Source organism: Eubalaena glacialis, chromosome 14 (genome assembly GCF_028564815.1).
Source record: "Eubalaena glacialis isolate mEubGla1 chromosome 14, mEubGla1.1.hap2.+ XY, whole genome shotgun sequence".
Lineage (NCBI taxonomy): Eukaryota > Metazoa > Chordata > Mammalia > Artiodactyla > Balaenidae > Eubalaena > Eubalaena glacialis.
The window spans coordinates 84,200,670-84,221,493 of NC_083729.1; the positions used below are offsets into that span (position 1 = coordinate 84,200,670).

General features: G+C 58.8%; 1 protein-coding gene across 2 annotated transcripts; it reads left to right on the forward strand.

The window, feature by feature from the left end:
• The first annotated feature begins 4,586 nt into the window (after positions 1 to 4,586).
• On the forward strand, positions 4,587 to 19,275 carry PROM2 (prominin 2). 2 transcript variants are annotated; one of them, XM_061210449.1, is made up of 24 exons: positions 4,587 to 4,969; positions 5,637 to 5,686; positions 6,122 to 6,324; positions 6,411 to 6,531; positions 6,827 to 6,890; positions 7,115 to 7,204; positions 7,490 to 7,689; positions 8,087 to 8,161; positions 8,965 to 9,028; positions 9,273 to 9,432; positions 9,750 to 9,902; positions 10,888 to 11,011; positions 11,562 to 11,653; positions 11,781 to 11,865; positions 13,962 to 14,108; positions 14,596 to 14,667; positions 15,408 to 15,500; positions 15,636 to 15,689; positions 15,987 to 16,067; positions 16,290 to 16,358; positions 17,119 to 17,208; positions 17,435 to 17,541; positions 17,893 to 17,963; positions 18,157 to 19,275. In XM_061210449.1, exons 1-23 carry the CDS (start codon positions 4,726 to 4,728, stop codon positions 17,954 to 17,956), a joined length of 2,502 nt encoding a protein of 833 aa, XP_061066432.1. In that variant the 5' UTR covers positions 4,587 to 4,725; the 3' UTR covers positions 17,957 to 17,963; positions 18,157 to 19,275. The 2 variants fall into 2 exon arrangements, with proteins under 2 accessions (XP_061066432.1, XP_061066433.1); XM_061210450.1 differs by having other exon boundaries at positions 18,160 to 19,275.
• Positions 19,276 to 20,824: the final 1,549 nt, after the last annotated feature.

Genomic DNA, 20,824 nt, shown 5'->3' on the forward strand with positions numbered 1-20,824 from the left:
GGGTCTGTGCATGGGGCTGAGGAGGAGGTGAAGGTGAATACAATGCAACCTGTTGGTACTTCCCTGGTGGTCCAGTGGTTAAGACTCTGCACTTTCAGTGCAGGGGCCCAGGTTCCATCCTTGGTAGGGGAACTAAGATCCCACATGCCGCATTGCACAGTCAAAAAATAAATTAAAAAAAAACCTAATGAATAAATACAACTTGTTTATGTGGGGGAGACAGACTGGTGAACAGGTGATAGGGAAGCAGCCTGAAGGGGCCCCCAGCTCAGCCTGGGGGAGCGGTCCGGGGAGCCTCCTAGAAATGACCACCAAGCCAAGTCTTAGGGGATGAACAGAAGTGGGGTGCAAGATGGGAACAAGACTGAAGAAGAGGGGATCCTGTGGCAGGAACAGGACAGAGGGGAATGTCACAGGGAGGGCAGAGCACTCGGGAAATTGCCGGGGGGACTGAGGTGGGACCAGTGGCCAAGGGCCTGGTGAGCCAAGTTAAGGAATTCACTTCTATCCTGAGGCTGGCGCAGGAGCCATTGGAGGGTTTGACGCCGAGGAGTCACATAGCCTGATACCCACTTTCGATGGTCCATTCTGAAGAAATGCCCAGGAGGGGACACTGGAAGGACACTGTTGAGTGGCTGGATGCAGGTATGAGGGACGAGAAGTCAGGGATGCGCTCGTGGTTCAGGGTTCACGATGGTAGAAATTCTCCAAAATATACCCACGGTTACCCCTTCTCCTCTCGTTGAATTCTCAACCAAAAGCTTTTCAGAAGGATACGTTGGTGGCTTTTTGGAACCAGAGTCCTGCTCCCATGACTGGGACCAACATCTTTCAGATGTTACCTCCTGCTCAGGGGGCCGTCCCCACACACACCCACCAGCCACCGCAGTGGGCCCAGCAGCAGTGACTGGACCACGCAAGGCTGTCTCCGAGGGCTGGACTGCAGTGGCCTGGGGGACGCTGTCTCAGGTTGGCACCATCAGTTTCTTCCTTCTCTGATTCAGGATGTGGCCTGCGGTGCTATGACCTCTGGCACCAGCAGACCTGGGAGAACAGGCAGCCTTGGGCTGGCAGCACGGCCCTCTCTGCCCTGTCGGTCTGCAGAGGATACCGGCCAGCGTGCAGCGGGGGAGGCCTCCACCCAGAGACCCCCTGAGACAGAGCAGGGGGCACTCAGTGGGTTTCCTGTTCCAGCCCCAAGCCCTCCTGAGACCCAGCTCCACCTCCCATGCTTGGGCTCCTCAAATGTCCCGCATCCCTATAATAAATGCTCACTTTTTAAATCCTTCAGCAGGTCCTTCAGCGACCTAAGTGGATCTCTGATTCTTGCCATCAAAAGGGCGTTGACGAAGGCAACGCTGTGCTCTAGCCTCGATGATCTGTCCCCCGGGGTTGATTTACAACCCATTCCCAGGGCACAGGATCGACTCCTGAGACCAGAAGGAAGAAGAACCAGCCCTCTCATCTGCTGCTTCCTTGCTGGATATCTCCTCCTCTCTGTTTCAAGGGCGGGCGGCGTGAGGTAGCCCAGAGGGCCGCACCTGGTGTCCTTGGGCCCAACTGCTTTCTGAATCCGGGTAGAGTCCCTCTCCTCACCCAGGTCTCCACCTCCACTCTCCCCTCCCTGACCTCAGGGCTGTGGGGTTTGGGGACCATCAAACTTCTGATGATGTTTGAAGTCAAGTGTGGGAAAGTGGCCCTGGGAAGTGTTCCCAAGGTAACAAGGGCCAGCTTATCCTAGATCAACCAAAGAATTTCCGTGGATGGTAGCGGGGCCCAGGCGCAGCAGGAGGAAGGGACGTGCAGGTGTGCCCAGAAAGGTGTGACTAAAAGGAGGGAGCAGGGCAGAGCCTCCTTTGGACCCCCTTCCCAACATCTGGAAGTTCTCCAGCCCTGCTGCCTGCCAGCCCCACACCCTGAGAGGCTGCTGCAGGGGTAGCCCTGCTGCCGTGGGGCCCAGCCCCACACAGTCTGTTCGGTCTGTTCCTCCAAGGAATTCAATTACAGCAGCCATTTCATCTCCTCCTCTGCCCAGCACCCAGGGCTGACCCCTGAGCCCCACCTGCTCTCCCAGTTAGGGCTGGGGGAGGGGAGGAGACTCAGGCTGACCAGCCAGTTTGATGATAGATTGTTCCATCAGGATCTGGCTCGGGAAGGAGACTCCTGGCTTGGCCACCGCCTCGGGAAAATCCCTTCTTCCATGCCTCACTTTGTCCACCTGTCAAATAGGCAGATTCAGTATCTTTATCAACCCTCCTGGCCCTATGCTAAAAAAGAGACTTGGTATGTTTTGTTTTTTTCTTGGGTGAACGCTTATCTTCAAAGTGCAGTGCTTTGATTAGAGACACAGGAAAACAATAGCAGTAGCAACTGATTGGCTTAATTACAATAGTTGAGAAGAGTTTGACAGGGAGACAGGACTTGGGGGCCTGGGCTGCTTATTTCCCAAAGCTCCAAGGGTTTCTAATCCTCCCCAGGAAGCTGGGACCTCAACTCTCCTGCACTCTCTTGGGTGCACCCAAGTCAGAAAATACAAAAAAGCCTAAATGGCAGTTACTAAATCACATAGGTGGATTATATCAACTTGGGAAAGGGCTATTTCCATCCTGCTGGTGGCAGGACTCAAGTTATTGATAGAAAGTGATGGCCGGGGGAGTAATTCCTTCTAACAGCTCACATTGGAGGAGGAGAGTGAGGAGGCGCAGGCAGGCTCTGGGGAGACCAGCCCTTCCTGACGGCAGCTTCCAGGAGGCCGAGATACCCCCAGCACAGCTGCTGAGCTCAGGTGAGTCAGATGGGAAGGGTGAGGGGTGGGCACGGCCTGCGTCTAGCTTTTCAGCACAGTCAGAGGGTGGAGGGGTCAGGGGCCTTCCTCCACGACTGCGGTTGGGCTCCAGGGGTCAGTGCTGGCCCTGGACTGCACCCCCTGCCCCGGACCTGAGGAGCTAGGGCACCCCCAGCCCATTCCCCACTGCAGCCGTGACCCTCATCTCTGAGTCACCCTTTGATGAGGCTCCGATTCCTGTCTGCACCCCATTATTAACTGGACTATTCCTTCCACAACTGCGTACTCTTATCCCCCGGCTCTGAGAAAACTGTGAGGGCAGCAGTGGGAAGCGTGGGCACTCTGCTGCAGGCCCAGCCGTGACTTAAACTTAAATCACTTCCCTGCTGCAGACTCCCGTGAGCAGCCAAAAACCCCCGTGCCCCTCACACACCCTGCAGACCAGGGCTGAGCTGGGGGGACCCAGGGACAGACCCAGCCTCTCCCTCCAGGGCTCCCATGGGGGCTGCTATGGAAACTCAAACTTCTAATACTTCTTTGAACACAAGTAACGCATGCTTGTTGCACACACATTAGGAAGCACAGACGAGCAGAAGAGAATTAAAAATTGCCCGTGATTCCACCCAGAGATGATCATCGTTTTATGCCTTCACTCCATGTATTCAGCTATTTGTCATCAGCTATTCACACTTGTTAGTACACTGTGAGCATCTTTCAGGTCAAAAGAGCCATTTCCACATCATTTTCTTTAATGACAGCCCAGTGTGTGCGATGGTCATTTCACCAATTTTTTCACGGTAGTGCCATCGGGGCTGCTTCCGGTATCATGAATAATGCTGCCAGGAACATCTTCCATCCATTTAGCAATATTTCCCCCGACTGCTCAGCTACAGGCACCCTCTGGGTACTGGGCTTACAGCCACTGACAAAACAGAGGCCTGTGCAGACACATCTCTGGGCATATTCTTTTTTTTTTTTTCACATCTTTATTGGAGTAGAATTGCTTTACAATGGTGTGTTAGTTTCTGCTGTATAACAAAGTGAATCAGTTATACATATACATATATCCCCATATCTCTTCCCTCTTGCGTCTCCCTTCCACACTCCCTATCCCACCCCTCTAGGTGGTCACAAATCACCAAGCTGATATCCCTGTGCTATGCGGCTGCTTCCCACTAGCTATCGATTTTACATTTGGTAGTGTCTGTATGTCCATGCCACTCTCTCACTTCATCTCTGGGCATATTCCTGATAGTTCTTTCAGCTGATGACTGGATGGGACATTGCTGGGCACAGCTTTGCTGGGATTCACTCTCCCAAAGGATTGTGCCCGTCTCAGTGGCCCCTCAGAGAGCCGCTCTGGACAAAGCCTTGTGGCCTCTGTGCTCCAGAATGACCTGGCACGGGCGCAGGCATGACCCGAGGAAACAGAGCAGGCCCCAGAGGAAGCTGGGGGAGGAGCTTGGTTCCTGGGCCCGGCGGCTGGTCTTGCCGCACTCTGGGCCAGACCTTCACGGGGTGGTTGTTTTCCCAGGCCCCAGATTTGACGGCTGCGTCTGGGCGCAGGATGTAATAGTTGAAATTGGGCCATCCTAGATAACCCAGAGGTACTGAGGTGCCTTCGCCACCCAGCTCCGGAGGCAGCCCTCCCAGGAGCATCTGGGGAGGGAAGAGGGCGCCCAGGCTCCCACCCCAGGCCGCTGGGAGCGGGTCCGGACCAGGCCCTGCCCCCCACCCCCCAAACCCCACCCCCAGCCCAGGCCTCCGCCCCTGCCCCGGCCGCGCTCCGGGCGGGTGCCCAGGTAGCCCAAACCTGTCGGGCCGGTTTCGAGAGCAGCGGGACGGAGGCTGGTGAAGGATGCACGGCCTGCCCCGTGCGCGGCCCGCACTCTCGGCCGCCTGAGCCCGTCCGCCCGGCCCGCAGCCCACCGGCCGACCCCATGGTGCGTGCGCCCGGCCTCCTGGCGGCCCTGCTGGGCCTGGGGCTGGCCCTGGCCCTGGCCCTGCGGCGGGCGGGCGCGGCGGACTGCGGGGCCCTCGGCCCGGCGGAGCGCCTGGCGTTCGCCCCGGCGGCCAAGACCCGCTGGCTGGCCCCTCGCGTCCGCGCGCCGGGGCCCCTGGACCCCCTCTACGGCACCGTGCGCCGCTTCCTCTCCGTGGTGCAGCTCAACCCCCTCCCCGCCGGTGAGTGCGCCCCTCCCCCGGGCGGGCCTCGGCGGGTGTTGGGTCCCCACTCTGCACCCTAATCTCCTCTCCACCGAGGGGCGCACCCACCGTCGGCAGGCACTTGGAGGGCAGGGTCCCCAGCACTCCCCAGCCCCATCTTCCTCCCCAGAAGGCCCGGGCACCCAGGGCATCACCTTCCTGTGTGACCTTGGACAAGCCGCTTTTCCTCTCTGAGCCGCGGTTTCTCTGTCCTAAGGTAGAGGAAGTTACAGTCAAAGTTCTCCAAGAGCTGGTTGAGCTTTTTCTCTGGGTCTGGTGGCGCCGTGGTGGTTGTGAGGACCAGGAGGGGCAGCAGGACAGCTCCCAGCCTGTCCCCTGCCTCTTAGGGGAAGGGCTGCTGCTAGGCCAGGCCCCTTCTCTGCTTTTAACCGGGCTGCCGGCTTCCCCGCTGCAGGGCCTACCTGGGGGGCCCAGGAGGAGGGGTGAGCCAGGCCTCCCTGCAGACACAGCCTCCTGTAGCCCGGCTGAGGCACGAGGGCTCCGGGCTGTGGTGACACTGCCTTCTCCGAGGGTACCGAGGTGGTGGGAGGACTCCCTTCGGAGAGCCCACCTTTGCCTGGCAGCGGGGGTGGACACAGGGGCAGGGCAGTCGCCGCCCCCAGACCCAGCTTGACTCTTTTCCTAGAGCTGATAAAGGCCTTGCTGAATGAGCCATCCTCCGTGAAGGCGGATGAGGTGAGCAGTGGGGGCGCTGCCGGGGGAGGGCGTTCAGGGGTGAGCACGAGGGGCCGAAGAAGGAGAAGGGCGTCCTGGGCTCAGCCCACCTTGCTGGGTGTGCCCCAGGGTGGGGTTTCTGGCATCCCTTCCCCTTTTCCGTGAGCACTGCAGTCCGCGGACCTGATTCCTAACCACGGCTCTGCCCTTCAGCAGCTGTGGGGTTTGCAGGGAGCCCTCGACTCCCTGGACTTCAGTTCCCTTGTTTGTAGGATGGTAAATAACACTAAGGACACGGTGCCCCTCACAAGAGTTAAAGGAGATGCGAGATGTGTGCATAGTGCCCCCGCCGCCCCGCCCCCGAGTGTGCCTCCCTCCCCTTGGGTTTCCCTCAGGTGGGAGAGGGCTGGGATGGGAGGGTCAGGACAGCCCCGCATGCCTTGCTGCCCTGCCCAGGTGGTGCGGTATGAGGCAGGCTACGTGGTGTGTGCCGTGATCACCGGCCTCTACCTCCTGGTGGTACCCACCGCTGGGCTCTGCTTCTGTTGCTGCCGCTGCCGCCGGCGCTGTGGGGGCCGAGTGAAGATGGAGCACAAGACAATGGCCTGCGAGCGAGGCACCCTCGTGGCCTTCCTGCTGCTGACCACCCTCGTGCTGCTGTGAGGGGCGCCCAGCTCAGGGGGGAGGCATGGGCCGATGCCCACGGGCATCCAGCCAGCCCCTTCCTCTTCCCCCATCCCTGCAGGATCGGCGTGGTCACTGCCTTTGTCACCAACCAGCGCACGCATGAGCAGATGGGCCCCAGTGCCAAGGCCCTGCCGGAGACGCTGCTCAGCCTCCGGGGCCTGGTCTCCGATGTCCCCCAGGTGAGCACCAAGTAACCCCGCACATGCCCCCATGAGCGCCAGCCATGGGCGGGACAGAGCAGGGTAGGTCCTGCAAATTCGTGCATAGCCTGCAAATTAGAGAGGGTGCCCCTTCCAGCACGCACCTGACTGCCCCCTGCTGGAGAGTCACTGTAATCCATGACAGCACCCATGGTATTCTCAGGACGGAGGCCCAGTTGTGGCAGGTAGTGGGGGAATAAGGGCTGGGGAAGGGACGGGAGCAGGGGCGTCCAGTGACAGGAAAGAGCAGCCTCACGGCCGTGTGTTTGCCTAGGAGCTGCAGGCCGTGGCACAGCAGTTTTCCCTTCCTCAGGAGCAAGTCTTGGAGGAACTGGATGGTGAGGGTTCCAGCTCAGGCCTGCCTTGGGGAGGCCTCTCATCCCCTCATCCCGGGCTCCACCTGGGCACACCCTCGCAGAGGCAGGGATAGGGTCCAGCTGGGGAGCACGGCGGCCACTCTGCCGCAAGACCACCCTTCGGAACCCAGGGGAGGAGGATGGTTGGGTGGGGAGGCCCCTAGTCTCCTGGGGGCCAGCCCTGCAGACTGCCCTCTACTTTCCAGGTGTCAGCAGGAGCATTGGGAACGTGATCCACACCCAGCTCAAGAGCACCGTGTATGAGGTCCTGGCCTCTGTGCTCAGCCTGGGCCAGGGTGAGTGTCGCTGGGGGGCAGGCCCCGCCCTCGCCCAGCCCTGCATTTCTTACACTAAGTCAGCGGTCCCCACCCCTGACTTTCTCACGGCTTTATCCTAGAATCCCTTCTGGCATCTTTGCCCACTCCTGGCTTAACGTGCCCCAGGGCAGTTTCCATTATAACTACAGAGATTAAGGACCACCAGTCCCTTGGGTTTGGGAGGGAAAGATGTTCTGCCTCCTGCAAGGTCTCCGAGGATGCTGTAGCAGTGGAGACCACTCAGTCCAAATGTGGGTCTCGCAGCCCTGCAGGTCTCCGTGGACCACCTCCGAGCCCTGAACGCCACCTCCGCGGAACTTCAGGAGGGGCAGCAGGCCCTGGCGCCGGCTGTCCAGGGGCACCGGGAGCGCCTCCTGGCCCTGCTGCAGGAGCCCGGCTGCCGGGGCTGTGCAGAGGCCCTGGACAGAGCCCACGCCTTGGAGCTGGGAGCCGACTTCAGCCAGGTGCAGGCCCAGGACTGAGGCCTCTTGGGGACGAAAGGGGCTGCTCTGCCCGCTGCTCCAGGAATCCCTGGGCAGCCTCTGTTCCGGGTGTTTCCTGAAGTGGACTCCTGATCCCTTTCCCTGGGCTGCCCCTCCCCTCTCCACGCACCCAGGGTTAATGATGGTCATCCTGGCAGTGGGGTGAGAGCTTCCCTGGGCCACGCGCTGTGCCGTGAGCCTCACGTGACTTTGCTTCTTGAGTTCTCACTGCCACCCAGGGCCTTCGGGGCTGTGGTGGTCCCCATCTTGCACACGAGGACACTGAGTATTCAGAGGCCTCTGCCCCCATCCTTCCCCAAGGACCCCTCCCAGGCCTCTCCGTGGACTTTGTCATAACAACCCCCTCAAACCATTTCAGGTGCCCTCTGTGGATGATGCCCTGCATCGGCTGAAAGGTGTCCCAGAGGCCAACTTCTCCAGCATGGTCCAGGAGGTGAGTGCCTGCCCCAGTCTACCCGACTTCTTCGCAACCTGGCTGGGAACTCAAATGTGAGGGGCCTCAGTTTTTCTCTTTTGGGGTGGGAACCCAGTTGAACCTAAGACTTGGGTCACATCAGGGCCTCACCTACCACGTGGCACCCTGGGCTGGAGGCTCGCCATGCTGGTCCTTGTGTGCACGGGGTCTGGTGGGGGAGGCAGGCCTGGAGCTCAGAAGGAAGAGCTAGTACCCTCAGGGGGTGGGGTCTGGGGATGGCCAAGGAGCGAGCACGCAAGCTGAGCCCCAGACGACAGGCGGGCTCTCCTGGGTGGAGACGAGCTGTGGGGGAAGGTGCAGCATGAGTCAGCACCTGTGACCTGGGGCCTGGAAAATGCCGCGGTTGGGGAAACGGTGAGTCAGTCGTGCTGGGTAACTAGAGCAGAATGTTCCAGGAGGAGGGAAGTGGGGCCTGAGGCTGGAAGAATAGACTGGAGCTGGACTTTAGGGAAATAGACCTGGCGGTCCTGTGCAGAGTGGCTGGGAGAGATAAGAGGATGGCTAGGGGTCTACTGCAATAGTCTAAGCAAGAGAGGTGGGGACAGAAAGGAGCAATGTTTGGGGGAATTGAGTCAGGCTAGGCCGAGGGAGGGGAGAAGAAGGCATTGACCAAGAGAGCAAAGGGAAGCCTGTTTCTTGATTTCCTGGGCTGGGAGCACCGAGGGGGGATGCTCTCCCACTGGACCTGGTGATGCAGGGGTCCCCCAAGCTAGGACACCCGGGCGGAGAGCAGGAGGCACAGCTGCATTTGGTTCCGGCAGGAGAACAGTACCTTCAACGCCCTCCCGGCTCTGGCTACCTTGCAGACGGCCGACGTGATCAGAGGTGAGGCCCTGCCCAGGGGCCAGGCTGGCTGCCTAGGATGCCCCCCAACCCACCCCTACCAACGAGGCTTGTTGAGAGAGGGGTGGGGTAGTGGGGTGAGGGAGGTGAAGGCTGTCCTCTTGGCGGGGCCTGGACAGAGAGTAAACCATCTCTGTGCATCTCAGATGGTCTTCCTGTCCATCCGTCTCCTCCCTGGGCCCCCGGGGGTCTTCCCCATCCCATAAGCCCCTGCTGCTTTGGGCAGAGCTGAAGAAGGTGGTGGCCCAGCAACCTAGAGAGCTGAGGACACTGGTCGAAGCATTCCCAGGCTGGGAGGCGGCTGCTCGCTGGAGCCAAGCACTGGAGGAGATGGAACAGAGCAGCCGCCCCTACCTGAAGGAGGTGCAGAGATATGAGAAATACAGGTGCCTGGGAACCCGTGGGGGTGGGTGGGATGGGCAGCTCAGCTCCTCAGCCACCCTGGAACCAATTTCCAGCCCTCATCAACCCTCCTTATACTAAGTCTCCACCTCCATTTAAGCCAAGACCCCTCACTCATTGGGCCTCCGTGTCCCCACCGTGGCTGTGTGCTCTGGGGATCTGAGCCTGGGGACCCTATAGGAAGTCACACTTCTAAAGCCTAAGCCTTGGGGTAGTGGCCCCACCCAGCCCTAGGTCCTCCACCAGCCCCTCTTGTGCCCACTACTGCCCTTTCCGTGACGTCCCACCTTCTCTGTGGCAGGTGGATTGTGGGCTGCGTGCTGTGCTCTGTGGTCCTGCTTGTGGTGGTCTGTAACCTGCTGGGCCTCAACCTGGGCATCTGGGGGCTCTGTAACAGGGAAGACCCCAGCCACTCGGAAGCCAAGGGCGAGGCTGGAGCCCGCTTCCTCATGGTGTAAGAAGGGCTGGGGAGAGGGGGAGGGTCTCTCCCCCCGCCCCCGGGCTGGCACGTTCCTCTCATGCCCACGGACAGCGTCTGGTGTAGCTGCAGGAGCGACTCCTGGGGATCAAGAGACTGAGCTCTGTCTGGCTCTGGGCTGACTTGCTGGGTGGCCCTGGGCAAATTATAACCCAGCTGGGCCTCAGTGTCCTCGTTTGTATAAAAGGGCTGGCCTAGAGCAGGAATGCAAATAAGAAGCACTTCCCCTTCCCACACCAGTGGCAACTTTAATAATTAATGGGCACCTTTTCTCTCTGAGCCCATATACAGCCTCAGAATCCTGCTTAACCCAGTGTCCAGGCAGCACTACCATTAGGAGGTGGCACCAGAGCTAGAATCTGTTTGCCAGCCCTGAACTAGATAGTCTCTAAGGCCAGGGCTGCCACATTCACTTGTGCAGGAGGGTCACTGTATAAAGGTGCCTGGCCAAAGGGGTGAGTGAAATCCAGCCCATGTTTCACTCTCCAAGCCTCAGATCCTGGCATGGGGCCATGTCTGTCTCACAAAGAAGCCTTGGTCAGTGGCACAGGTCCTACTCAGATGCTGTAGGTTGCTGCCTCTGCTGGTGGGTCATGGCTGGCCATGCCAGGTGGCCCTGTTGAGGCTGAGCTCTGGAGCTGGTCACCTCCACGTATCCTCGGCCCAGAGGCCGGCAGCCCTGGCTCTTTGAGCAAAACAGCTGCACTCTCCTCTAGGCTGCCAGGGCCAGCCAGGGCACCAGCGGTAGAGTGGGGAGCGGGGAGGAGGAGGTGGGGGCAGTGAGCAGTTCTGAGTCCTCTCTCCTGCCCTGGAGGCTCAGTCCTCCGGCTCCCCTCCCCGAAGGGCTCTGCCCCGGGGCTGACTCACTGACCACGCTGGCCCCGGGATGGAGATGGGGATGGAGGGCATGGTCCAGGGCATCCTTCCTCCTGTCTCAACCCTGTCCCTCCGCCTTCCCCAGGGGTGTGAGCTTCAGCTTCCTCTTCGCTGCGCCCCTCATCCTCCTTGTCTTCGCCACCTTCCTGGTGGGTGGCAACGTGCAGACCCTGGTGTGCCGGAGCTGGGAGAGCGGGGAGCTATATGAGGTGGGCCTGCCCCGCTCTGGGGCCCAGAGGGACGTGGAGAGAGATGTGGGCAGAGCAGGAGGTTTAGAAGGAAGTAGGAGCCCGAGGGGTTAAAAGGGAGAGAGAGACAGGAGGAATGATGGAGACGGCTAAGGAAAGAGATGGAAAAGCACCAGTGAGAGAAAAGAGCCAGTGAGTGCCCGGAAGGCTGCCCAGGCCCCAGGCAGGGACCTCGAAGGATGGCACCCAGACCTGAGCCCCTCTGCCCTCCTAACACTGAGTCTGGGAATTGGGGATCCTTGTTCCCTATCACACTGAGCAGGTGAGCCGAGATGCTGGCCTGGATCCTCTGCTGAAGACCAGGCCGGCCACCCTCCTGGAGATTCATGGGGAGGGTCCCTGCCAGGATTTAGGGCCCAGGAGTGATCTGAGTTAGAGGCAGGTGTGGGCTGGAGTCACAGGGTTGTGGTCTCTGCTGTGCCAGGGTGGTGTGGGACTAGGCCCTGGGAAGCTGGGTAGCCTTGCCCCCCGCTCCCCACTCCAGGCCCATTCCTCTGTGTCCCATCCCCAGTTTGCAGACACTCCGGGGAACTTGCCGTCATCCATGAACTTGTCCCAACTTCTGGGCCTGAAGAAGAACCTCAGCGTCCTCCTGGCCTATCAGTGAGCGGGAAGCCTGGGCTGGGGGACGGGGTGTGAGGAGGCGCTGAGGTGGGCATCCCATTAGGATGACGTCAGCCCCCACCTGCCCTCCCTCCTCTCATCTCTGATGCCTGTCGTTCCTCCCCAGGCAGTGCAAGCAAGGGGCTGCGCTCTGGACGGTCCTGCAGCTCAATGACTCCTATGACCTGGAGAAGCACCTGGATATCAGCCAGGTGAGAGAACCTTCTGGAACACAGTGGGGAGCCCTCCTGCAGATCCCCCCTCTTCTGGTCTTGCCTTGCTGGAGGGACCATCTCCTTGAACCCGAGAAGTCTGCAAGAGCAGTTGAGGCGCCTCAGGGGCAGAGGACCCAGGTGCAAGCTCAGGACCTGGCCCAGGGCCAGAGCCCAGGGCAGCTTCCAGAGTGTGTGGGTGAGTGCATGAATGCCTGGAGGCTCTGACCAGCTCTCAGCACTGTGCTCCCGGAAGAACCGAACGCAGGTGAGGCTGAGGCCGGATGGGGTGGTGACAGTGAGTGGGAGGACTGGGCTGTGTGTCCTGACTGAGGACAGACAGTGGTGTGGGTGCTCCAGCTGGGAGCGGGGAGGTTGGCGAGGGGGTGTGACAGTGAAAACGATGGTGATGAAGTTGGGTACCACTGGAAGAGGGCTCCCCACAGCCTGTTCCCTAACCACTGGACTTTGCCAGAACTTGGTATGTAGGACTGGAGAAATTTACTCACACTGGCAAGAGACAGTTCTAGAACAAAGAAAAGGAAGTGCTCCTTCATGAGAGGAGACGTACTTTGAGAATGTGGTTCTCCTAAGGGTGCACAGAAGCTGTAAGACACCCCCTCCTTTCCTCTCTTCACGCCTAAATGAGGTGGGAGGAGAGCTGCCTTGGCTCCCAGGGCCCCCCGGGAGCCCTTCCCAAGCATATCCTGGGAAAACCACATTTCTCCCACCTGCTTCTCCCCCCACCCCTCCTAAACTGCTAACTCCTTATTCTGCCTTGTCTCCAGAAACCTTCCGACTCCTCTTGAACCCACCACCTACTCCTAGTCCGCAGGGTAGCATAGCCAAGTGGTCCAGATTTCAGTCCCAACTCCATGCCTTAAACTATAGCCTGGGGCAGTTTCCTTAATGCCGTAGCCGTCTCCTCTTTCAGCGTCTCTAATCAGAGGAGAGGTCCACTGAGCAGGCACTGTCCTGGTGCAAGGCCACAGGGTGAAGGCTGGCCACGGAGGGCTGCAGCAGGGGACGTAAGCAGAGGGGAGGCCCTGTGCTCTGCTGGCTGAAAGGGGAAGGCTCTCAGCCCTGGTCCAGGGAAGGGAGGGGTCCAGGTCACAGAAGAGTCTGGACAGATAGGGCTTCAGGTCCAGAGGGACTGGGCAGTCCTTGGGGGCCATCTGGCAACAAACCAAATGTGACCTTAGGAGAACTTGTCCTCGAAGGAGATAATAGTGAGCTGATGATGCAGAGATAATTAAGACAAGGTGTGCTTTCCTGGGCACCAGGAGGACTCTGCCCGCCTTGAGACATCTCCTTTACCTGTGTGTTACTGGTGCCTGAAATGCTGCTCTGAGACCCCTGCCTCTGAGAGGATGGGCCTTTTCTCCCCCTGGGGAAGGCAGTGTGGGGGATGGCGAGAGGTGAGCTGAGCGGGGCTCCATCCTCTGACGCCTCTCCCTGTCTTCAGCCTCTCACCTGTGAAACACTGCGGCTGAATTTCATGCCCTTTAAATCTCTCCCAGCAATGGTTGGAAAATGTCGAGTCCCTTTTTAAACTGTGCTCTGTCTTAGAAATGTGATTGTGTCTATTCACTCACTCATTCATTCACTCATTTTTACACATTCAACAAATTTGTACGGCACCCACCACACATGAGCCTCTGCTCTAGATGCTGAGGGTTTGGTACAGAGTGGGCAGATAAGGTGCCATTCTCATGGAGCTGATGGCAGTAAACTAGTACCCAGATAAGTAAATAGCACACAGGTGCTGTGAAGACCTTAACACAAGGTGACGTGATAAAGATGGGCCGGGGAAGCTATTTTTCTTCTGGGTGGCCTGGGAAGGTCTGTGCTGCTGTCCAGTAGCCAGATAGGTGCTGGAGGAGAGCTGGGTCTTGCTGGGGGTAAGGTGGAGTTGGGGATGGGTGGGGAGCAGAGGCCTGCTGGGAGCCTGTGTGGGGCTGGGAGTGTCCAGGGTAGGGGCCCTGGATACCCAGAAGGAGGGCCCTGAGGGCCTGCTGACCCCTCACCTAGGATAGCAGCTCTGGGGTCCTGGCTCAGCCACTGAGCACGGCCCCACCCTGCTGCCTCCCTCCCAGTACACTGCCAAGCTGCAGCAGGAGTTGGAGAAACTCAAAGTGGACGTGAAGAATCTGGACCTGCTGAGCCCAGCCGCCCGCCAGGACCTGGAGGCCCTGCAGAGCAGTGGGCTCGAGAGCATCCACTACCCAGGCTTCCTTGTTGAGGTCAGCAGCGGGCACCTCAGGCCAGACCACGGCAGAGCAGAGGGCCCCGCAGAGGAGCTGGGGGTCAGGGAGCTGTCTCACCTTGTCTTGGCTCTCCACCGTCCCTGGACTCCTCCACATGTCCCTGGGGCCTCTTCTGCTGGGGGTGTCTCCAGACCATGTGCCCCAGGTGCCAGCACCTGGGCTGGGCGAGAATGAGTGTGCCTCCACCCAACAGCGTGTGTTGCTGTCCATGGTCCTGAACCCACTGCTCTGACGAATGCTGGTGGGACGCCACCTCTCCGTTGGGTCACACCAGAGGGCGCCTCATTTTTTGTTCTTTCCTAATGGAAAATGTCTCATATGTTTCACAATTTCAGGTCAAACCCACTGTGACTGATGTGTCACAATAGACTTAGCTGGTGTGGGTGCTTTTGAAAAGACTGGGAATTCTGGGGCTGGGGGAGCCGGGGTTCATCCCCTCTTGGCCTCTCCTGTCCGTCTCCAGATTCAGAAGCCTGTGGTGAACGTCAGCGTGGAGAAGCTGGCCCAGGAGCTGGAGAGACTGTCCCAGACCCAAGTGAGAAGGGAGCAGAGACCCCACTTGGCAGGCTGGAGCCAGAGGCCTGGGAGGGGGGACGGGGTGGGAGTGCCTGAATTGGGGAGGGGACTGAGGGCCCCTGCCACCGAGGGCTGAGACTCTGGACCCCCGGCTGAGATGAAGGGTTCTGTAGCATCAGTTCTGGCTCAAGCTCTACCACCAACTGGCTGTGTGGCCTTGGGCAAATCATCCCTCATATCTGGGCCTCAGCGTCTTCCTCTCTAAAGTGGATTATCACCCACCTCAGATCAGATGACGTCAGATGTGGTCTGACATCACACAGCTGGGCAAGCATTGCTAGGTGCACACCGCTTGTGGAATCTGCTGGGACAGATGCTGTGAGGACAGCCCGATGGATCAGATATCATGACAGTTGCCTCTAGAAGCTTAAAACGTACTGGAAAAAGTAGCACTTTGTATTTATAAATATAGAGAGTTTAAGAAGTTCTCTTCAAGACATCTCATAGACACCCCTCCCCTACCCCCCACGATGCGCAGAGCAAGCTAGGGCCGGACTTGGAACTTGGGCTCAGGCCCCCAAACCCAGATCTGGCCAAGGAACTTAAGGAGGCCTCAGTTTTCTGCCTCTGAGCCCAACCTCCGATTCCAGCACTTTCCACATCCCTCCAGTATATCTGGTTGAACAGTTTGGTGAAGGAGGTGTCGGCAAAGGCTGTCTCGGCCGGGGCAGAGTGCCATTCTGATCTGTCTCCCCTCAGGGCAATACTGTGCTGGGGCAGCAGCTGCAGGAGGAGGCCCAGGGGCTCAGAAACCTCCATCAGGAGAAGCTCCTCCTCCAGCACAGCCTTGTGGTAAGTCTGGAGGCTCAGGGAGTCTGGGACCTGGAGAGGAGATGCAGGGAGGGGGCAAGGAAGAGGAGAGGGATGCTGGGAACCCTCCCTCCTACCAATTCCTTCCCCTGACCAGCCCTGCTCTCTTTTTCACAGGCTAAGCTCAACCTCAGTGTCCATGCCCTGGCATCCTCTGCCCCACTTCTCCAGGTGGCTGCTGGGGATGGATGGGGGGGGAGTGGAGCAGGTGGGCAGCAGAGGGAGGAAGGACGTGCGGGCCCAGCTGGCTTGGGACCTCGCCTGCTCTGCCCAGTCCCCCTGGAAGTTGAGGGTGGGGTGGGGAGGGTGGGTGGGCAGATCCTTGAGGACCACCATATTTGGCCTCTGTCCTTAGGGCCTAACACCGCCCACCCCAAGGTGAATATGTTGTGTGTCGCACGTTGAGTTAATGAATGGATGAGTGCATGAGCGGCTGTTCCCTGACTGAGCCCCTCTCCTCTCCCCCAGCCGGAGACCTCAGATGTCCTGGACAGAGTCACTCACCTGAAAGGAGAGCTGCCTACCTGGGCCACCCGTATCCTGAAGAATGTGAGTGGGAGGATGGGGCAGGGGTGGGGGGCGGCTTCAGAGTCAGAGGTGAGTTGAAGGGTTCAGGCTCACAGGGCTCCCACCCCAGGATTCTCCAGCCCGGCCCCCTCACCGTGGCTCCCAGGAAAGCCAGCTCGGCCTGTCCTGATGATGCCAGGCATGGGGGGCAGGGCTGCTGGCCCTGGGACTCCGACCAGCCCAGGGCTCCTCTCTTTCCTGCAGGAAAGTGAGTGTTTCCTGACCCGGGAGATGGGCTACTTCTCCCAGTACGTGGCCTGGGTGAGAGAGGAGGTGAGTGGGGGGCTCAGACCCTCCTGGCCTCAGGCGAGCTTCCAGCGGTACCAGCTGTTCAACCTCCTCTGCCCCCCGAGAGCCCCTGGGGGTGCCCTAGGCCTTCAGGATTGAACCCAAACTCCCAAACCTGGCATCTGGCTGGCTGGGTTCTGCCCATCCCCCAACCTCTGCCATAGCCCTTCTCTGAGGCCTGAGCGTGGACCGGGCTGGCTGTGGCTCTCTAGGACATGCCATCCACACCTGGCCCCCCGCCCTTCCTCGTGCTGGTCCCCTCGCCTAGCCTGTCTGAGGCCCACCCTGCCCTCGAAGTCCACCTCCTCCTGCGGGCCCTTGCCGATCACAGCCTCTGCGGGCTGTCTACCACCCACACTGGACGGGCAGGGGTCTCGCTTAACCCTGAGTGTGTCTGTACATGCGTGTGCGAGTATGTGTGTGTGCAAGTATGTACATGTGTGCAGTGCATTGTGTGTGTGTGCACACGTGTCGCCTCCCAGTGAGAGTGTGACTTAGAGAACAGCTCTGGGCACACAGTAGGGGCTTAACCCAGGCTGGTGAACGGGGTGGGAAGGGCAGGAGGTGAGCGATGAGCTGATGGCAGTGTGTCCTCCCCTCTCTGTGTTGCCACATCCGTGTGTCTGTGTTCAGCTGTGCAGTGGCTCCCCACTGTGTCCCTGGGCCTGTGTCCCTGTCAGCCTCCCTCTGAGCACCTGTGGGTCTGGGTGTGTCTGCATGTACCTGCCTCACGTTGACACCACAGGTGACTCAGCGCATCGCCACCTGCCAGCCCCTCTCCGGAGCCCTGGACAATGGCCGTGTGATCCTGTGTGACATGGTGGCTGACCCCTGGGTGAGTGCCCCCCAGCCCATCAGGGCTCGTGGACGTGGAGGCCCCCATGGGAGGGGCAGCGTGAGCGGGGCCCTGCCCCGGGCCTACACCCCCGTCCTTTCCCCCAGCTCTGAGAATGCATCCCCGTGCCCCACACTGAGTCAGCGGGGGCACTGGGGGTGCAGAGCGGGGTGGGAAAATGCCACTGCCCAGACACAGTGCGCTGACCTCACCTCCTCTGTTCCAGAACGTCTTCTGGTTCTGTCTGGGGTGGTGCACCTTCTTCCTGATCCCCAGCATCATCTTTGCTGTCAAGACCTCCAAATACTTCCGTCCCATCCGGAAGCGCCTCAGGTGAGGAGGCTGCCAGGCCTGTGGCGTGCAGCAGGGGCCCAGGAAGGAGCCCTTCCAGCTGCTGGGCCCGGCCCCTGCTGCACCCCCTCTTGAGACCTCCAGGCAGGGGAGGCTTACGCCTAACCCTGAAGAGTCACACAATCTGAGGCACTCCAGGGCCAGAAAGTTCTTCCATGTGTCTGCCCCGAATCCTTCTTGCTGCAGCACATCCACCAGACATAGCTTTGGGGCACTCCTGCTACCCCTGAAGAGCTTCTGAGGCAGGAGATTCCGGGCTCTGGGCTTGTTCCTGTGTCGGGGCTCAGGGTCTGGCCTGGGGGCCTCACTCTCTCGTTCCCTGTGATGCTGTAGCTCCGCCAGCTCTGAGGAGACTCAGCTCTTCCACATCCCCCGGGTCACCTCCCTGAAGCTGTAGGACCCCAGTGAGTGAGCTTCCCCCCGCTTAATTCCTTGGTGCCAAGGGTGGGGCTGAGAAGGGAAGGGAAGGGTTTGGGATCTGGGGTCTCCAGGGCCCAGGAGGGCAGGAGGGTTCTGGGACTTGGCTGGGACCGATAGGCCTGAGCTCAGCTCCCCCTCCCTCCCCCTTCCCCATCCCTGTTTGTTCTTAATCCACAGCAGGGATATGGCTGCAAGGTGATGCATGGGGCTGCCTGCCTTCCCTGCTGACTTGGCCTGGACCAGAGGATTGCTGTCGCTTTTGCCACCAGAGCCCAGGCTGGCATCCAGGCCTGGATTGCCCCCCAATTCCAGTTCCCTGAGCCCATCTTGCTACTCCCTTTGCACCCCTTTCTGCTCACGACCCCTTCATTCACGCTCAAAAACACACTTACCTTCTGTTGGATCTCAGAGCCAACAGGTTCCTCCAGGTGTGTCTCCCTCACCCTCCTTGCCGCAAGATATTAGCTCCAGGACGGGCCTGTTCTCCGCCTAGTGGAGCCTCCTCAGCCCCTTGGGTAGGACAGAGACCCTGCCCAGCCCCACTCTGTCCCATCTGCCACCCCCCCGCCCATTGCCTCCCACACCTCTCCAAGCTCCTTGCCCCTTTTCCTCCTCTCCTCTGACCCCCCACTTGCCCCACTTCACTCTGTCCCCTCCCCAGCCCTCACTTCCTCCCCCCAGGGAAGCCCTTTCCCCCCTTTGTCCCCTCTTTACCTTTTGCCACTACCTGTCGGCCACAGGGACCCCTCCTGCCCAACCACACTAATCAGGTGAAGCCACCAAGCAGGCCGGGGCCACCATGGCCTGGGCCTGGGCCGGCTGCAGGCTCTGCCTCGTGGCCCCTGAGCCCTCCACTGCTCAGGGGGCAGGACCCTCCACAGACCCCGGCCTGGATGTCTGGCCCCCAGGGGATGTGGGAGGCCCGTGTGAAGGCTGAGCCCCCGTCTGCACCTTGGGCTGGAAGTCACACTGCTGTCCCACGGCTCCTCTCTGAGCACTGACTCCCTAAGAAGGGACCTGGGATGTGGGCTGGAGCGGGGGCTCCCCCTCGGCTCCCCAGAAGGTAGCCTCTTCAACAGTCACCACCCAGCTTTCCCAGGAGAGATCTGGTGGCCACAAGAGGATTTTGTACTGTGGCCCTTACTTCTTCGATCCTATGCCCGTGACTGGGCATCACCCCTGGTCCATCCCTGTGCCCTCCCTGCGTGCTGGACACTGAGTTCCAGAAATGGGGAAGAGGAGGGGAGAGAAGAAGAGGTGGATAGGACCTCGGATCCATTAAAGTGTTCTCACTTGGCTAAGTCTTGGCCTTGGATCTTTCAGCTCTCCCAGGCTAGGGCCCTGGATGTGGTTGGTGCTTAGTGAGTGTTTGTGGAGAGGAGAATCCAAGGCCTCCTCTGACCACAGGCATCCAGGGGTCACCCCAGCAATCAGCAGGTGGGGAGTGGGGCCCACACTGGGAGCAGGCAGACCTGGGTTCACACCTGGCTCTAACGTTTGGTAACCAGGGCACCTTGAACATGGTCCATGGGTCCCCTAGACCTCAGTTTTTCCACCTATAAAATGGGGAAAATAGTCATAGCCACCTCCTAGGGTTGTGAATAATGTGACAATGTGTGGAAATCCCTTGGCAGGGGCCTGGCACAAAACAAATACTCAAATGCTGCTTTTTTTTTTTTTTTTGCCATGACTGCTCTGGGCCAGGGGCAGAGCTGGGTCTAGGCAGATACAAGCGAAGAGGGAGATGGGTCCCTGTTCAAAGGAGCAAAGCCCTTCAAGATTAGAGTCTGCTGAGTTTCAGAGGGTGTCTATGTTTAGTTGCATCTTACAAACCAGCAACAAATTTGCTACTAGAAATTGGGATGGTGCCTACACAATGTACTGTCACTATTGCAAGCACACTGTCAGACCAGCATCCTTGAATGTAGCACAATCGCCTCTTTTGGGCTTTTCGCAGAGGATTCTTGGCTTGCTTTTCATCTGTTGACCTGTGTGGGGAACTGTAGCACCCTGCATTTTAAGAATGAGATTGATGGGATAAAAATAGAACTAGAAAATGATTTAAAAATCATTTCTAGTTCTCTATCAAAATTGCCTATTTTATCTTTTATGCATTTGAGCAAACTAAGTATAGTTATTTTAAAGTTCAATAACTCCCTAATATGGAGCCTCTGTGAGTCTGTTTCCAGTGTCTGTTGTTTCTCTTGGTTTTTGTTAGTATTGTCTTGTCTCCTCGCATACTTGGCAAAAATTGAGTGCCACACATTTTATATGAAAACCTGTAGAAATAATTTGAGGCACAGAATGAAATCACCTTGCTCCATGAGGATTATGTTTACCTCGGGCAGGTGCCTTGGGATCCTGCAAACCAGGTTGTTTTACTTTACTTTCAGGGACTGAGATGATTTGCAGTCCCTTGGAGCACTTGTCTATTTCTAGTTCATTCATATTCTGGGGGTGAAACCCTCTGGGGTCCCAACCCAAAGCATGAAAGATTTGCCGGGTACCCCCTGCTCTTGGTGGGCCTAGTTTTGACCTCCTTAGTCCCAGAGGCTGTTAACAGCTCTGCTCAGCACCTTTGCGGTATCTTCTGGGATCAGCAGACCCCCTAGGGAGAAAGTAACCCCAGCTGCCAGCACACATCTCTGGGTTTCCTTCTCTTCCCAGATCTTGGCCCTGTGATTTTTTTACTGCCTTGTTTGCTCCCTGATACCCCTGAATCAAACTTTAAAAAATATATTTTTTGAGCAGCTTTTAGTTGTCCTCAGTTGGGAATTTAGTCCAAATTACCTAGTCCAGCATGATCAGAAGTTAATAGTCCTAAAAAAATTAACTGATTTTCCCC

Excerpts from the sequence above, each read along its gene's own strand:
- PROM2 (XM_061210449.1), top strand. The coding sequence starts at position 4,726 with ATGGTGCGTGCGCCCGGCCTCCTGGCGGCCCTGCTGGGCCTGGGGCTG. Across the intron at positions 5,687-6,121 it reads CCTCCGTGAAGGCGGATGAG|GTGGTGCGGTATGAGGCAGG; the intron begins GTGAGCAGTGGG and ends TGCCCTGCCCAG. Across the intron at positions 9,029-9,272 it reads GACGGCCGACGTGATCAGAG|AGCTGAAGAAGGTGGTGGCC; the intron begins GTGAGGCCCTGC and ends TGCTTTGGGCAG.